The 18,386-nt window shown below is 45.8% G+C and overlaps 1 protein-coding gene across 1 annotated transcript; it reads left to right on the top strand.

The window, feature by feature from the left end:
- Positions 1–5,895: 5,895 nt before the first annotated feature.
- Positions 5,896–9,050, top strand: LOC146355530 (vomeronasal type-2 receptor 26-like). Its single transcript, XM_084829928.1, has 3 exons — positions 5,896–5,900; positions 7,142–7,218; positions 7,987–9,050. Exons 1-3 carry the CDS (start codon positions 5,896–5,898, stop codon positions 9,048–9,050), a joined length of 1,146 nt encoding a protein of 381 aa, XP_084686054.1.
- The last annotated feature ends 9,336 nt before the right edge of the window (positions 9,051–18,386 follow it).

The raw sequence follows: 18,386 nt of genomic DNA on the forward strand, positions 1-18,386 counted from the left end.
ATTCGGCCCCCAAGACCTTTCCCCAATTGGAATTCAGCACTTGGACTGAAAATGGTTCCCCACCTCTAATATAGGTCAGAGGGAAGCAGTGAAGACCTCTGCACTGAGACTGGGTCTCAGTGGGCTGCAAAAGTTATGATCATGAATATGTCATTTGGAAATGTTAAAATATTAAAACCTTATGTAAAACAAAATGCTAAAACCTCATATGAATTACATTAAAAATGTAATTTCTCCTTTTCATGTGGAAGGTGTAATCTTGTGTACATAACAGACTTATCCAATATAGTAGCTGAGAGAGAAAAGGGCAAATGGGATGGGTTGGTTGTGTGGAGGTAATAGACATGGGGAAAAGGTTTTAATGAGAAACCGATGTGTGGGCTAAATACTGTAAAACAGGCCTGGAAATGGCTTGTAAGATGAGAGAAATAAACCTTCTGAAATGCAGTAAGGTTTATTTTTTTTATCATATTGAAGAGTGGCACTTGATGGCTGTTACTAATATTTTAGGTTAACAAACAACTGAGTTTTGTCCTTAAAAGCAAGTCAAAGCAGTAATGCCTTTCACTCTTTCCTAGGTCAGTTTTGGTTTTGTTAGTCAAGTTCCTAAGGATAAACATCAGTTCCCTTTTATCTACCGGATGGTCCCCAAACCAGAACCAAATTACCTGGGGATTGTCAAACTGCTCCTGCATTTCAGATGGACATGGATTGGTCTCATAGCTCCAGACAATGACAGTGGAGAAAGGTTCATGAGCACCTTCACACCAGTGGCCATAAACAATGGTATTTGCATTGCCTATTCACAAAGGATCCCAGAGACACTGAAACGGGAAAGACCTGTCAACCTGATGTTGTATTTGAATTTGATGGACACTCAAGTTAATGTAGTTGTTTGTCAAGTGGACTCCAATGCCATCTTATTTCTAGCAGTAATAATGCGAGACATTGAAAAGATAAAAAAATCAACGGTGGGGAAAGTTTGTATTACAACAGCTTTGCAGGACCTCAGTGTGAGAATGTTTTACAAGATAGTTGATCTCCAGGACACCCATGTTTCTTTGTCCTTCTTAATGAAAACAAGCAGAAGGGCACAATATGATAATTTTGAGCCTTTTCTCTTGGCTATCAAGCAGTTTGGGAAGAAAGCATTTCACTGTTTCTATGCAAGGCATGTGTTGTCTGTGAAAGTCTGGGAAAGATGCAGAGAAAAAGAGAATTGGGAGAACCTGCCCCAGGATGTGATTGAAAGTATCCTGTCTCAAGACACCTACAGTATTTCCAATTCCATCCAGGCTGTGGCATGGACCTTACATGCTGCATACTTGTCTCAAGTGAATCAGATGAGGATGGTGGGTGGAAACAGGCTGGAACTTCAAAGGGTACAGTCTTGGCAGGTATTCCTTCTCCTTCACAGACAGTTCCACTGTAAATCACCATTAACTGCTCAATGTTAGGGAGGGATGGGGGAATGGCAGGGGTGGCAGAATTGCTGTGGTCTGTCAGATGCCCCAATGAGTAATCCAGTTTTGAGTTCGCCCACAGAATGGGAAAAGGCAACTGGGAAAGAATGAGGATTTTGGCCTAACAATCGGACTCCCTGAGCTAGCTGATGTGGTCTCAGATGTGGTGTTGTTGGATTGTGTCGGGTCACTTCTACATTTTGGACAGGGTGGCCTCTTGGGAGTGGCTCAGGGCTTCATGGCGCTGTCCCAAATGATACCAGGCTTACTTATATAGCAGGACACACTCTGGTTTTTGTACTGGATGGGATAATAGAAATGTGGGGCTGGAGGTACAAATGTGGTCTGTTTGTCATTGACAGATCACTGCCTTGTTGGGTTTAGAGACTTACCCCACTTTTCCTAATAATAGGACCAGCTCCTGGTGTCGGAATTCTCTTTGGGATGCAGAACAAGGCTTATATGTAGGGATGTTGGAGGAATCTGTCTGGGAGGGTGAAGTTTGCTGAGCTTTCAGGACCTTGGCCTCCTGGACTCTGGCTCACTGATCCACAAGCTGGCCCAATCCATATGAGTTGGGCCACCTCGCAGATCCCAACCCCCCTAAAATCACTGCTTATGCCTATTTTGGTCATGATTTGCTTAATTTGCACAAATTTCAGCTGTAATTAAATTTACTTAATTTGTGGGCGTAATATGCTTACTTTGTGCAAGTGAAGATGCATGGAAGAATCAGTTGACTTGAGATTAGACCTCCAAATGGGCAAGGCTGAGATGTACAGCAGGATTTCGTGCTTCCTAAATGCATGTGCTTTTCCGTGACAGAGTTGGGGAACATATGGCTTTGCAGATGTTGTTAGTCTGTAACTCCCATCATCCCTCACTATAAGTTATGGAAGCTGGAGCTGATGGGAATTGTGATGCAACAACATGTTCCTGACCCTTATGTTTTGTCATTCTAGTTTCACCCTTTCCTGAGGAACTTCCCGTTTTACAACACTGCCATGGATGGAGCTTATTTGGATGAAAACAGGGATCTGTCAGCCGATTTTGCTATTATAAACTGGGTGGTGTTTCCCAACAAGTCCACTGCTGGAGTGAATGTTGGCAGTATAGAGAGACAGGCCTCCTCACAGATCACGTTCACCATTGATCAGAATGCCATTATGTGGCCCAGAAGGTTTAACCAGGTAGGAAAAACCACTCATTTCCTTTTTTCGTTTAATATCTAGCAATCCTAGCCAGGTCTACTCACAGGTATGTCTCACAGAGTTTCCTGTCCCATTACTTTATGCATTGAAAGGGTAGAGTGCACATGTGGGGAACCTCTTTCAGCCGAAGGGCCAAATTCAGTTTCAGAGAAGCTCTAGGGGGCCATATTGCAGTGGTGGGTGGGGCTGAAGGCAAAGGGAGTGGGGGGGAAATACAGAACATACCAGCATATTGTAGATTAAAACTTTTACTGCCTGTTGCTCTCCCTCAGGAGAAGCATTCCAGCCTTTTAGAAAGGGGAGAAAATGGCACAAGGGCCAGAAGACCACAAAATGATCAATGACTGGGGGGCAACTGAGGTGGGGCCAAAGAAAGGGAGCCATCTGGGGTTCCGCAGACAGCCAAATTGAAACCTCAGGAGGGCTGGATTTGGTCTCCAGGCTTGAGGTTCCCCACCCCTGTTATAGTGTGTTTTTAAGGAACCCTCAGAGGCCTTCTGTGGTGATTGCTAAACACTTCCATGATGAAATTGCTCATATCCACCTCAGCGTAGGCATAGGGTTCTTAGAGAATGTGTCCAAAGCACCATCAAAGGACGGGGATGGGAGTAGGGATGTACAAAACTCACTCATCAGGCTGCTGCAGCAACCATGGGGGAGGGGAGGTGATCCGTCCCTCCCCCCAGAATCCTCCCTGGCTGGCTCCGCTCCGCGGCGAGTCCGCGAAGCCGCCAGCCGCGTCCATCTGCAGCCAGACTTCCATCGGCTGCTGGTCTGCGGACGTAAATGGCATCCGCTACGCCAGACACCATTTGCTTCTGCAGACTGGCAGCTGGCGGCAAGCAGATGGCAGCGGACGGATGGTGGCAGGTAGGATCCGTTCTGGGGAAACTTTGTGGGGTGGCGGAGGTGGGTGGTCCATTCCGCCCCAGACTCTGGGGGCTGGATTCTTTAGAATCTGGACTCACTGGAATCTGTGGAGGAATTCTCCAACATCCCTAGGTGGGAGAGAGAGAGAGTTGTAGAGGGTGTGGTGGAAAATGAGTGGGATGGTTTGCCTATGCTATATGTGCTGTGTTGCCATTTTAGGGGGAAATCTGGTGTGTGTCTTAGCTTGTTTGTTTTGAGTGTAGTTCAGTGTGATGTTTTGCCTGAATTTGTGTCTCTTTGCCTGTCTTTTGTTTGAATGTGTGTTTTTTTCTTTTGCCTTGGTGGGGTTTTTTTTTGGGGGGGTGCTTTGGGTGTGAGGCTTGTGTGTGTGTCTGTGTTTCTCTGAGCACCACCAGTTTGTCATCTGTGAAATGGGTATTTTGATGCACTGTGTGGACACAAATATATGATTTGGCATTTGGGGCTCAGACTCTGCCTCTGCCTTGTACTCAGTGTCTTGGTGAAGTTCTTTGCCTGTGATCCTCAGTAGTTAACCTTCTGTGAAATTGGTGTTGGAGCAGAAAACAGTTGTTTCAAAAGAGTAGCTTTGAGTTTTGAAGTTTGCATCTCACTTCTGTCTTGAACATAGGTTTTTGGACAAGTTACCTTTCTTTTAGCCTCACCAGTTTGCCTGATGGGAAATCAGTGTTCTTGTGAACTGGCAAGCCCTCCCTCACTTAGCTGCTTTTTGAGAGTGACCATGACAAACTCACAAAATTCCAAATTTACTCACTGGGCTTCAGCAGAGTTTTCAACAAAGTGCCCCATGATATCCTGATTAGCAAGCTAGCATGAAGTGGGCTAGATGAAACAATGATCAGGTGGATCCACAGTTGGCTACAGAAGCAGACTTAAAGAGTGCTTATCAATGGGATCTTCTCAAACTGGAGAGAGACAATGAGTGGGTACTGCAGGGCTCAGTCCTGGGCCCAGTGCTCCTAAACATTTTTATTAATGACTTGGAGGAGGAGGTGCAGGGAAAGCTGATCAGATTTCCAGATGGCACAAAATTGGGTGGGATAGCTAATACTCTGGAAGACAAACAGAATTCAAAGTGATCTTGATAGGCTGAAGCGCTGGGCAGAAAACCACAGAATGACATTTAATAGGGATAAATGCCAAGTTCTGCACCTAGGAAAAAGAAACCAAATGCACAGTTACAAGATAGGTGATACATGGCTCAACAATACTGCAAGTGAGAAGGATCTGGGAATTGTTTGCAGATCACAAGCTGAATATGAGGCAACAATGTGATGTGGCTGCAAAAAAGGCAAATGCCATTTTAGGCTGCATTAATAGAAGTATAGCTTCCAGATCCCATGGAGTACTAGTCCTCTTCTACTCAGCACTGGTTAGGCCTCATCTTGATTACTGTGTCCAGTTCTGGGCGCCACACTTTAAGAAGAATGCAGACAAACTGGAGGGGGTTCAGAGGAGGGCAAAGAAGATGATCAGGGGACTGGAAACAAAGCCCTTTGAAGAGAGACTGAAAGAACTGGGCATGTTTAGCACTGAGAAGGGAAGACTGAGGGAAGATATGATAGCTCTCTTCAAGTACCTGAAAGGCTGTAACCGAGAGTAAGGCCAGGATCTCTTCTCAATCATCACAGAGTGCATGACACAAAATAATGGGCTCAAGTTACAGGAAGCCAGATTCTGGTTGAACATCAGGAAAAACTTCCTGACTGTTAGCACAATATGACAATGGAACCAATTATCTATGGAGGTAGTGGGCTCTCCCACACTGGAGGCATTCAAGATGAAGCTGGACAACCATCTATTAGGGATGCTTTGGCTCAGATTCCTGCATTGAGCAGGGGGTTGGTCTCAATGGCCTTATAGGCCCCTTCCAACCCTACTACTAGTCTATGATTCTATTATTCTAATTTGCTTGATGCACTTTCTCTTTATGGTTAGATGGTGCCTTTTTCTAGATGTACTAGAAGTTGTCAGTCTGGATACGTGAAGGCGATTAAGGAAGGAGAGCCGGGCTGCTGCTATGATTGTGTCCCATGTCCTGAAGGAACGATATCCACTCAGGAAGGTGGGTGAGTCCCTTGAGGAAAGTGCTGCCCTTGAGGAATAGGGCAAAGACCCACTCACACATATAGATGCCAAAGTGGCAATCCACTGATTAGGTAGAATGGGACAATTCAATGCCCTCTTCCATTTCTGCTTAAAACCCTGTATATCATATTTATTCACTTTCAATAACATGACCACTGTCTGCTTTATATGTGAATGGGAGAAAGCTATATTGGAAGGCAGTGGTGTAGTTCGGCCCCACTAGGATGAGGTAGGTAGGGCTCGTGTAGGATTTCTGCTTCTGGCAGGGAATTTGAACTTGATGAGGCATGAGGTCCTTTTCAACCAGCTGGTGAAGTGAAGTGTCTAGCCTGTGGAGCTTCAGCTGGGGAGACCAGAGTTCAAATCCTGTTCAGCCATGAAGGTTACTTGGGTGACCTTGGACTATCAACAAGGCTCTCAGTCACACTGCACAATTGTGAGGATAAAATGGGAAAGTGTCAGGCCCAACTTTCTGACAACCTCCTGTAACCTGACACAGAACAAAAAATAGCAATGTGGCTGAAATGGAGAAACAAACCCCTCAGAAAACGCCTGCCTTCCCCTGCATCAGTTGCCCCCACTGGGACCCAAGCGTCAGCCCTTTTACTCCCTTCCTGTGTTCCAGGGAAACTCAGTATGCCCAGCTGGTTCTCTCGATACACTACAGGAGAAGTAACAAGGAAATAGATTGAATAATGGTTGCATAACAATTCAGACCAACACATGGCAGTCTGTATTTAAAGAGACAAATAAAGATTTATTTGTAACACAAAGAGTTATACGTTATTATTATTCATTAATGCTTGGTCCTAACTTCCCTACCTACTCTACCCCTGCTAAAATCCTAGACACAACCCCCCCCCCCCTACTGAATGTCTTTTCTACAATCCCTAAATCCCAATCCATCTGGCTGCCAATTCATTCCTTTTATAACCTCAGAATCCTCACACCCACACAGGCCCCTCCCACCTCTCCCTCCCTCCTGAACACTCTATTAACCTTCACTTACCTGGGTTACATACAGCAATATAAGCACATACGTCACAATTACAGGCATATGCTACAAAGCTCTTTTTGGGAGATCAAGTTCACAGATCAGCTTTCCAGAGCTTGCAGCAAACCTTACAGCATTTATAGGCCCCAATAAATCAAGTAGCGTAGGAAGATGCTATTGGCACATTGCTTCATTTAAGAGAAAGTTCCAAGGCCAGAATCAACACAGTATATAAATATATGGATGGATGGGTGGATGGAGAGAGGGAGGGAGGGAGGGAGGGAGAGAGAGAGAGAGAGAGAGAGAGAGAGAGAGAGAGAGAGAGATTGTTCCCAGCAAAGGCTCTTTGGCCTGTGCACTGGCTTAGATGGGGGGGGCTGCTAAAGCCCCCCTTCTGACAATCTGTTCTGACAGTGGAATCCAGCCCGTAAGTGAGCATGACATCTAAGAGGGTGTCTCTGCTCTGCCCTTTTCAGTTGGAGTGGTAACCTGGACAACACCCCTGAGACTCCCTCCCCCGAGGAGTCCTCCTCCTGCGTGGTTCTCACAATCTGTAAATCAGAGGCATCCCTCAAGGCTGCATCTTGCAGCTGAGGCTGATAGGGAGTATCTTTCTCCTTTGGCCTGCAGTCAGATGGAAAACTAGGCAGAGCAGCTCCAGAGCTGGGCTCACAAGCCCTGAGGTTCCCACTGCATGACTGGTTCTAACTCATCCAGCTCTAACTCAGAATGAGACTCTGGCTACAAAGTCATAGGGCCCACAGTGGCGGTTGAGCAGGGCCTGAGAGAAACCTTCGTAGCTACTGAAAGACCTATGGAGAATTGTCAGGATACAACTATAAAAGTTGTTAGAGAAAGCAGCTGGTGGCTTGCTACGATCAATTTACTTCATTCTTTGCGGATAAAGATATTTGGATGCACCTTGACTTGGACTCCAAGAAGAGTGTAGGACAGAGTGATGCAACCATAGGAGTTGCTTGTATAGTTGCTTTGGAATTTTTTCAGCTTGTGGATCTCAAGGATGTGGACAGGGTGCCGGAGCAATGAGGGCCACCAGCTGTGTACTTGACCCTTATCCGTCTTCGCTGATTACATTAGCCAAGGTGGGACTGATGCCATGGCTAAAGGAAGTGTCTAATGCCTCTTTGTGGGAGGGGGTTGTTCCTTCTTCCATTTAGCCTTTAAATGAAATGTAACAATGACATTTTTGGCATGCACACAGATGGAATGCAGTTTCTGTGACTGCCTTCCAGAGCAGAGAAAAGTTCTTATTTACTATCAGCTTCCATGGGATAATTGCTTTTCTCTGTTTTGGGGACAGGGTGGGACCTGCAGAAACAGCAGGCAGGGTGGATGAGGAACACCAGTGGGCCAGAGGTGCCACATACCTATTTTAGGGAATGCAATACATTACTGGCTATGATTGGTGGAAAGACGTTTACACTAATGCTACTGCTGTTCCCGTTCTTTTCAGATGCAGCCCATTGCAACAAGTGTCCAGATGATCAGCATCCGAAGGAGGACCGAGATCAATGTGCTCCTAAGCTTATTGATTTCCTCTCCTATGAAGAACCTTTGGGTATCACCTTAGCTCTCTTTGCCCCATTCTTGTCCCTAACCACTGGTCTACTTTTGGGTATCTTCATTAAATACCAAGAAACTCCAATAGTCAAAGCCAACAACCGTGACCTCACCTACGTGCTCCTTGTCTCCCTCCTGCTTTCCTTCTTGTCCTCCTTCCTATTCATTGGTCGGCCCATGAAGGTGACCTGCCTTCTCCGGCAACCCATCTTCAGCATCATCTTTTCAGTCGCCATCTCTTGTTTATTGGCAAAAACTATCACAGTGGTGGTGGCATTTCTAGCCACAAAACCAGGGAGCAGGATGAGGAAATGGCTGGGGAAGTGTTTGGCAAACTCCATTGTAATTTCCTGCTCCAGTGTCCAAGTAGGTTTCTGCGTGATCTGGCTGGGAATCTCCCCTCCATTTCCAGACTCCGACATGCATTCCCTGCCTGGGCAGATCATTCTGCAATGTAATGAAGGGTTTGTTGTCATGTTTTATAGTGCTCTTGGCTACATGGGCTTCCTGGCTGCCATCTGCTTCATGGTGGCTTTCCTAGCCAGGAAGCTGCCTGGGGCATTCAATGAAGCCAAGTTGATCACCTTCAGCATGTTGGTGTTTTGCAGTGTGTGGGTGTCCTTTGTGCCAGCCTACCTGAGCACCAAAGGGAAATACATGGTAGCTATGCAGGTCTTCTCTATCTTGACCTCCAGTTTGGGGCTATTGGGTTGCATCTTCATTCCCAAATGCTACATTATTATCCTGAGGCCAGATCTGAATAACAAAGAGCATCTAATGATGAAACTTAAAGATGGCATCTGATCTTTTAGTACATATATTTGTGCAGCAAAAATACTAAAAACAATGTACCTGCCTTGGGAGTGAACTTGCTACTCTAAATAATTTATCTTATCTCAATGCACTGCAGAAAACAGACTCGTTTTGAATAATGAGGAATTAATAAGTATGGATGTACAGACTGTGTGAAATCCGCTCTGTCTGTGTTTTGTGCATTGTCAGGTGGCTTTCATTCCGTCATCCACCCACAGACAGATGCTTATATTTTTTTCTTGTCATGCAGAAAAATACAGAAATAATAACGTAAATATTTACATAAGTATTTACATAATTGACCCCCATACGTAACATTTAGTCTATTGTCCCCTATTCCATTGTACATTTCCTCAGCAGAAACTTACATATGTTTCTACGGATTTATATGCATAAATTTTGGGAAAGTAAAAAAATCATCTGAAAGTCCACGGACTCCGCAGGGCCTGAGGGTGTTGCTCTGCAGCGGATTCCGCAGGTCAGATTCTTAGAAATCCGAGCTCATTTTAATCAATCTCAAATTTCTCCAGCTTCCCTATGAATAGGGTACCTAGAATGGCCTCAGGCAGGTATGTGCATACAAGCAAAACTCAAATTTGTTGAAGTTATCCAAATTCCACCTTGAAGCTCCTTCCACCTCATGTCCATAACAGATTGTGATCTTCCCTCTTCTTATTTTTTCGCCTTTTCCCATGGGCATTTCTGCATATTTTCATGCATATCCTCCCAAATGTATACATCAATTGGGCACATCTTTCAAAAGTATGGATTCTTTTCCTATAGTTTAAAGCCCGGGCCCCGGGTGCATTCATTTTTCAAGCACATTTTCTGAATGTGGACTGTGGACTATATTTCTTTTGGGTGTGCTAGGGATGGGTGGATTCCCTACCTGTTCTTCCACTTGGGAATCTGCCCGCAGGGGGAGGTGATCTGTCCCTTCCCCTGGAATCCTCCTTGGCCAGCTCTGTTCCATGGCGATTCCACAGAGCCACCGGCCATCTCCAAAGCGCCAGCGATATGGCCGCCATGCCATATCACTGGCTGAGAGGGATTGACTTTTATGGCCACAAATAGTGTAATGGATGCCATTTCCATCTCTGCTTTTTTTGCATAGCCTATCATGTGAAAAAAAAAAGGGGGGGGGACTCAAATGGCGTCTGCTACGTAATTTGTGGCCATAAAGGTCTTAGTTTAAGCTAAATGCTGCCATTTACGGCTGCATTTACTGTAAACTAAGACCTTTATGGCCACAAATGGCATACTGGATGCCATTTGCGTCCACAGTCAATCCCCCTCAGCCAGCAATATGGCATGGTGGACTTATCGCTGGTGCTCCGGAGCCAGAGGAACCATCCAAAGAGGATTCCATGGGGAGGCAGAGGTAAGTGCTCCATTCTGCCACGGACTCCAGGGGGCCAGATTCTTTAGAATGCAGCCTCATTGGGGTCCATGGCAGAATTCTCCACCATCCCTAGGGTCTGCACATCACACTGCATGCTCAGAAATCTATGGATTTCAGTTACAGTTTGCATTTGAGTCTACGTTTGGTCTGGAAGGAGTGAACTGGGTAAATCCTGATTTTAAAAAAAATGAACTGAAACTGAATTTGAAATACATCCCTGGCTTGAAGCCCTTGTCTTTAAAAATCGAGATCCCTTGCAAGCTGAGTGTGAAATGGAATCCAAAGTGGTACTAATTATGGGTGTACATCAAAAACAAGATTCAGTTCAGATCCCACCTCGGCAACTCAGAAAGCAGGATGTTTTGGCTCAGATCCAAAGCCCACTGACTATTATGGGAAAAATATAGAAACAGTCATAACATGTTTACTTCTGACACCAACGGATGAAATGTTTAGGCATGCTATCCCCTCCCAAGGGGATGAAATATGTTGACTATCAGAGAGATTTAGAAGGCTTGTGTAAGAGGAGTATTTACAAGTTGGGGGTAAAATGGGATTTCTCTTATTGCCCCAATATTTTTTGGGGTGGGGAAATTTGTTTAGAACTATTATACATGATAGAGATGTCCCTAGCTAAGTAACCTGCCAAATTTCAAAGGTTAGGCTGGGCCTTCTGTAGTAAACTGTCAGGAATGAATCTGAGCGTGTGGAGATATGTTCACTTACCTGGGAGCAAGCCCCACTGAACATAATGACCAAGCCTTATTGAACTCAATGGGATGCGCTTCACATTAGACATTTATAGGATTGCTTGTGGTAGAGCCATTGAAGGGAATTCCTTGCTAAAAAGGAATAGACCCAACAAGAAGGGAGGGGAGAAGCATTATATGTAAGGAATGTGTACTGTGTGGAAATTTGGGTTTCTATTGGAAGTATTTGGAAAAAGATGGAGGGAAGTTGGAACAAGATTGATATTGTTGTAGCAGTTTTTGCAAGACTCCTGCACCAGCCTACATAATCTGCTACCTTGTAAAAATTAATCCTAAGATATATTACTCTTCCCCATCACTCTCAGAAGTTATGACGTTCGTTTTTTTTAAAAAAAGAATGAAATGTAAAGAATTGTATTTCTATATTAATTTGAATTCATTTGATTCTAGCAAAAGCCTTCTTGCTGACATTCTGTGACTTTCATTAAACTTCTCACTGACCTCTGAGCCTGTTTTTGTTCAAATGACGTAGGCAAAGCAAGTTGAAAGAATCTTCCCATCTAAAGTCAGGAAAAAAATGTGATAAGATGTTTGAAGGAAGGAGGTCTGCTTAAGTGTAGTATTGTTCATATGTTCTGCTTATGACATAAATGAGTAAAGATGACATAAAATATTTTGGAAGTGAATAAAATGAAGTGACAGCTCAGGACAAAAATAGCAAGAGAATAGAAGTTGTGGAAGGGAATGCAGGTGGTATCCTGTTTTCGGAACTTCATCAAAGGTATCGCAGGAAATCTGACAAGGATATGAGGTAAATATCTTACTCCAAATCATAGGTGGGAATTTTGAAAAAAATAATAACTCATCATTAGAATGCTGAGCTGAACTCCTGCTCATTGTAAATAAAATTTAAAAAAATCACATAAGCACTCCATAATTAATTATATCAATATGAGAGCCAGAGCACAGGAACTCCAGGACTAGGGATGTTGGAGAATTCCACCATGGACTCCAGTGAGGCCAGATTCTAAGGAATGGACTACCCCCCGCCACCCCCTGAAATCGCCCCTGGAACGGACCTACCTGGAGGTGGCTCCGGCCGTGGTGGTGGCTCCGGTGGCGGCAGCGGCTCCAGGTTGTCTCCAGCTGCTGCCAGGCCACTACGCCGGCCACCATTTCCATCCCTACCAAGCCTTGATAGGCTACGTAAGTATCTACATAGCCAATCACAGCAAAAGAAAGGGACGCAAATGGCATAGCAGCCGCCATTTGTGTCCCTGCCTTTTGCCGTGATAGGCTACGTAAATACTTATGTAGCCTATCATGGCTTGGCAGGGACGCAAATGGCAGCCGGCGTAGTGGCTGCCATTTGTAGCTGCAGCCCGGCAGCAGCCGGAGGTCTGGCTGCAGCCAGCCCCAGATGGTGGCTCCACAGCTTTGCCGCGGAGAGGAGCCAGCCAGGGAGGATTTCGGGGTGGGAAGGATAGATCGCCTCCCCCCTCCCCACTGCTGACTGCCAGCCGGAACAGGGTAAGTGTTCCGCACACCCCTATCCAGGACATACTACCAGTCTTCAAGAGTACAAAACACCTGTTGTAATGGACGTCTCCACTTCCTTAAAAACAGCTCATAAAGGTCATTTGGATAAGATTTTTTTAATTTCTTTTTCGATGGGGATGCTCCTTAAATGATACCTAGAAAGACTTTTCGAGTGCGATTTGCCTGCAACCACTTTGTATTTTTAAGTAAGTAATTTGTTCTCTTCTATTGTATTTTAAAAATGTAAAAACTGATTAAGTTATTGAAGTAAAAGATAGAAAGACGTGCCTGATTGCAGAGTTCTGTTAATTAATTCTGTGAACCTACACCATAAATGAAACTGCATTCTATGGTAACATTTTGTTCTTGTTAAAGGGCATGGGATATGTTACCTGCTTATCCATGATCAGCTAAATACGGAAATCCCATGTCATACAATGCCTAGATGAGGACAACTTCATCACACTGCCCTTAATAAGATGTCCTGGTACCACTTCGGTGAAATCACTTTTGGTGCATGACAAGGCCAGTTGTCTTGGTTGTGTCAGTTGGCTCCTGCTCCTCTGCTGAAATCTCTTCCTAAGCCATGGAATCCAGGTTTCTGTCCAAACTTCATCAGACCTCCCACTCCCCCGAGCACCCACTCTGGTAGCCTAGGGGCAGAATCCAAGACTGCCCTTGCACGCGCTGCCAGCCCCACCAATTCTGGCCTTTATGGAGCTCCCCCGACCTGCCCCAGAAACTAGCATTTAAGCTCCTTTGGGGGCTTGCCCCCAGAAACACTAAGTTGCCATTCCAGAAGAGGTAGGGGCCGCTTGCGATCTGGACATGGTGGGGCCAGCCACAGGTGCAAGGGTAGCATTGGATTCTGCCCTAGGTCTCCAGTTCACCTAGCTACTTCAAAGCTTTCCTTGGGAGTTTCCACACACGCCTGTGCCATTTTCAGGAAGGATCCAACAGAATTTCAGGAAAGGTATTTTTCAATTCCAGCCTACCATCTCAAGGTCCTTTCCATATGAACTGTAGCCTCCACCTCTCCACCCACACACCCAGTTCTCTGTTGTGTGCTTGTGTGAGTTTCTTTAGTAACGTGGTCTATTTTTCAACCACCTTTGCCAGAAGAGCCCAGAGACTTCCATGCAACTTTGCCCTGGTCACCCAGTAGGAAGGATCACAGCCATGTTTCCTTTTTGTGTAATTCCCCATAATTGTTCTTCACTGTTGTTGTGATCCAGCCATATTCTCTGGAAAGGAGGCTTGATGCACAAGGAAATATTCATAAAATCATAGCATAGTAGGGTTGGAAGGGGCCTATAAGACAATTGCGTCCAACCCCCTGCTCAGTGCAGGAATCCAGGTCAGAGCATCCCTGACAGATGGCTGTCCAGGAGCTTCATCTTGAATGCCTCCAGTGTGGGAGAGCCCACTACTTCCCTAGATAATGGGTCCCATTGTCATATTGCTCTAACAGTCAGGAAGCTTATTGAGGCCAAGCAGCCCCAACCATACATACTAAAGATTTGGAAGAGGAACCAAGAAGCAGCAGCTTGTGCACAAGGCTTTGGAAATCAGTGTGATGGGGTTGAATCTCTGTAACTCAAGTCTTGCCCTCCCCATTTTCACAATGACTCCATACACTGCCATTGATGAGAGACAAACCTCAGTGAGCTCTTTTCCCCAAGCTTCTTTTCTCCCCCTCAACAGAAGGAAATAAATCCTTCCGTCTGAAGTCCCAGCAGACTTTTGGGCAACTTTTCCCCACAATTTGGACTCTGTGTGTGGATATTTACAGTATCCAGGTTACTGTATGTCTTGTGCAATTAGCGTGTGTAGGTTTGTCTGTAATCGACCTTATCCTGGAGTTCATATAGTGCATATTGCCAACCAGCTAATTCTCTTTACTGTGCATATTTATGATACTTGTGTGTTTAAAGACAATCACCTTGTTTTTGAAGAGACCTGTGTATGTGTGTGTCATTGGGTCACCTCTGCCAAAGAAGCTATAATCAAGTAGAAAGACACCTTAGAGAGGTATGTCTTGGAACATCCATGTCTGGAGAGGACTTTGGTAACTGTACAGTTTGTAGTGTCATATCGAAATCTTTAGCACATCAAGGATTTGTTTCTACACTGAAGGGCAGTTGAACTTTGCTGAACTGCTCCTTCAGTGACCCATGAAATACAGCGACATTACTGAGTCATGCCAACTTGTTTTCTCCAGCTGCCCACCTGCATACGTTATATGGAGCCACACAGAGAGTCAATGACATCTCAAGAGTGGTCCTTGGTCCCTGATAATTATCAAGATCATGGTGATTTATTTTCTTTCTGACCAAAGCTCAAGGGATCCCCCTCCCCGATGCCTTCTGAAACTGATGCAAGAAACTTCAACCCAAGAACACCACTTGGTAACTTCCCATATACAAAACCTGAACCGCTGGTGCATAAATAATACCCCCTGAGCCACTGAGAGCCTGGGGTGAGAGTTGGGGGAGGCAGGGACTATGCCAGGGTGAGGTTTAAGATCACCCCCTCCAGATCTGAAGCCGTGGCTGGGCTCCATCTTTACCAGCACAGTCTTTGCAGCTGTGCTCTTGCGAAAGGCTCTGGCTTCCGGTTCACTGTCTCTGAGATTAGTCACAAGCGTGTCTGTGTGTGTAGGAAAGGGAGACAGAGGCAGAGAAAATCTCCAGCATGATGCGGTGGCTGCTGCTAATTCTTACACTGCTGCTGCTGCCCTGCGCTGTCTGGGGAATGAGAAAGACGAAATGCCCACTGAATGTGAGAAGGGATCGGGAAACATCCTTCAATTATTACAGGGGAGGAGACTACCTGATCAGTGGAATTATATCGACAACCACTACTGTATCTGGACCATTTGTCTTTTTCAAGCCTCCTTCTCATAATTTTACCTTGTAAGTGATGGGGCACCTGATTCTGAATTCACACTTTCCAGGTGTCCCTTCTTAGCAGGAACAGCAGGTCTCTCCTGGTGGAAGCTACCCTTAGCAAGTCATGTAAATCATGTCTCTATTTTGGCGCATTTTGCTTCAGGGAAAAAACTCCAGGGGAGGATGCAGAAATGCTCAGGCACCATCCAGTTGGCACACAGCCTGCCCTGTCAAGCCCTCCAGCTTGTGAGGTTCATTCTGAGTTCTTCAGTGAGCTTCATTCCAGCATCAGCATCAGAGATCCTTGGGCAGCTGCCAGCAGTGGTGCAGTTAGGGCTGGACCGTGGGGCAGGAGTCCGAGGCCCTGCAGCCTAGGGGTACCTCTGCCCAGAGAAGAGAAGGTGATGGGTGCAGCAGCAAACAGGCCTGGAACAGGCACCTGAGCTGATATGGACCACATCACCCTTTCTTATTTTGACAAGCATGTTGGAGTCATGGGGCTATAGGAAACTGGCCATAAACGTACATGGTTACAGATGCTTATTTATTATTTTAAATTTAGAATGTATTCATCTTCTCCACAACAAAATAGTGCTTGTTCAAGAGTAAAAAGGTTTGTCATCAGGGCAGCACTTTGTTCCTGTAGTAATGATGGTGCTATGATTAAGTAAGCTAGAAAATGTGCGTGTGTGTGTTTCTCTATCAGGCTTCTGTTGTGACATTAATTAACATTCCCCTAATTATTCTTTTTTTATTTTAAATATCCTTGGAGATACTAAAAATCAAATAGGCAAAAGCTATCATAATCAATTTGCTGGAGACTTTTATAACTAAGAGGTATTTTAACATCCTGAAACGTATTTGTATATTTGGGCATAGTTGGCTCTACACAAGAGCCTCGTGTGGCGCAGAGTGGTAGGTGGCAGTATTGCAACTGAAACTCTCCCCACGACCTGAGTTTGATCCCAGCAGAAGCTGGTTTTCAGGTAGCTGGCTCAGGTTGACTCAGCCCTCCATCCTTCCGAGGTCGGTTAAATGAGTACCCAGCTTGCTGGGGGAAAGGTAGTCACGACTGGGGAAGGCAATGGCAAACCACCCCACTATACAGTATGCCAGGAAAATGCTGAGGAAAAATGGCAACCCTCTAGGGGTCAGTAAAGACTTGGTGCTTGCACAAGAGGAACCTTTCCTTTCCTTTCCTTTCCTTTCCTTTCCTTTCCTTTCCTTTCCTTTCCTTTCCTTTCCTTTCCTTTCCTTTCCTTTCCTTTCCTGGCTCTACACAATGTAATAAAAGGCATACAGTAATCAAGAAACATGCCACACTTGTGTCTTTCCCCACCTTCGCATTGATATAATTTCTTAGTTTTGCCATAGGAGTGATTTCTCATATTTTTCCCAAGCCATTATTTCATCTCCTGACCCTTTCCTTGCCACCAATGTTGAGGGTAAAGAATCGTGATGGTACATGAAACCAGTGGATGGTTTCCAGTGGATGTTCTGGAGGGTTTGTGGACTAGAGGTCATGCCGGCTCGCTTAACTACTTCCAGAGGGGTGGCCGTCATAATCTGCCACAGGCAGCAGAAACAGCAAATGTGTTGGCAAAAGCATCTGATTATCTGGCCTCTGGTCCATGAAAGCTTATGCAATAAAAGAAGTTGGGTGGTCTTTAGCATCCTACTAGACTTTGTGCTGTTCTGTCTCTTAACATGAGCATGAGAAAACAAGTGTTTTATGATGACATCACAATGGTAGGTTACTGCCAATGTTTACAAATGAGAACCACATTTGGGACCTGCAATGAAACGGCCCATACAAATCTATGGTGTGACCACTCTTTGAATAGTGTGTACTGTCCTGGTCACCACACCTAAAACAGGATTTTGCAGAGCTAGAAGACATGCAGAAAAGGCCAACAAACATGTTCAAGTGGCTGGAGCATCTCTCCTATGAGAGAAGGTTACAACTGCTCCGAAGGTTTAGCTTGGGAAAAAGGCCAGTAAGGGGAGACATGATAGAGGTGTGCAACTTTATGCATAGTGTGGAGAATGTGGACAGGGAGACATTGTTCTGCCTCTCTCAAAATATTAGAACCCGGCGTCTTCCCATGAAGATGCTTGGTGGGAGATACAGGACAGATAAAAGGAGGTACTTCTTCTAGGGATGGCGGAGAATTCCGCCATGGATTCCAGTGAGGCTGAATGCACTGGCATTCGGCCCCCCGGAATCCATGGCGGAACAGCATCCTGCCCCCCCGCCCGCCCTGCGGAGCCCCCCGGGACAGCACTTACTGGGGCGGATGTGGCGGATGCGACGGATGCGACGGATGCGGCAGCAGCTTCGGCGGTGGTTGCGGCGGCGATGGTGCAGTGGTGCAGCAGCGGTGGCTGAAAGTGCGGCGGCTGCAGGGGCAGCGGAAGGTGCGGTGGCGGGTGCGGAAGGTGCGGTGGTGGGTGTGGCAGCAGGGGTGGCAGTGGGGGCGGCAGTTGCAGTTGCAGGGGGTGCAGGGGCAGCAGCAGCGGCGGCAGCAGCTGGTCTCCTGGCTTGGCGCAGCGTACGCAAATGGCGGCAGCTATGGCGGCCACCATTTGCATTCGCTATTTTTAGCCGTTCTAGGCTACACAAATATTTATGTAGGCTAGAACGGCTAAAAATAGTGAACGCAAATGGCGGCCGCCGTAGCTGCCGCCATTTGCGTATGCATTTTTTTTTCACTTTGCCATGATAGGCCACGTAAATATTTACGTAGCCTATCATGGTTAAGTACAGGGATGCAAACGGCAGTGA

Source organism: Heloderma suspectum, chromosome 2 (assembly GCF_057233095.1).
Source record: "Heloderma suspectum isolate Gila_16-S chromosome 2, 16-S_ref, whole genome shotgun sequence".
Lineage (NCBI taxonomy): Eukaryota > Metazoa > Chordata > Lepidosauria > Squamata > Helodermatidae > Heloderma > Heloderma suspectum.

Excerpts from the sequence above, each read along its gene's own strand:
- LOC146355530 (XM_084829928.1), top strand. Across the intron at positions 7,219-7,986 it reads CTGCGTGGTTCTCACAATCT|GGTGGGACCTGCAGAAACAG; the intron begins GTAAATCAGAGG and ends TTTTGGGGACAG.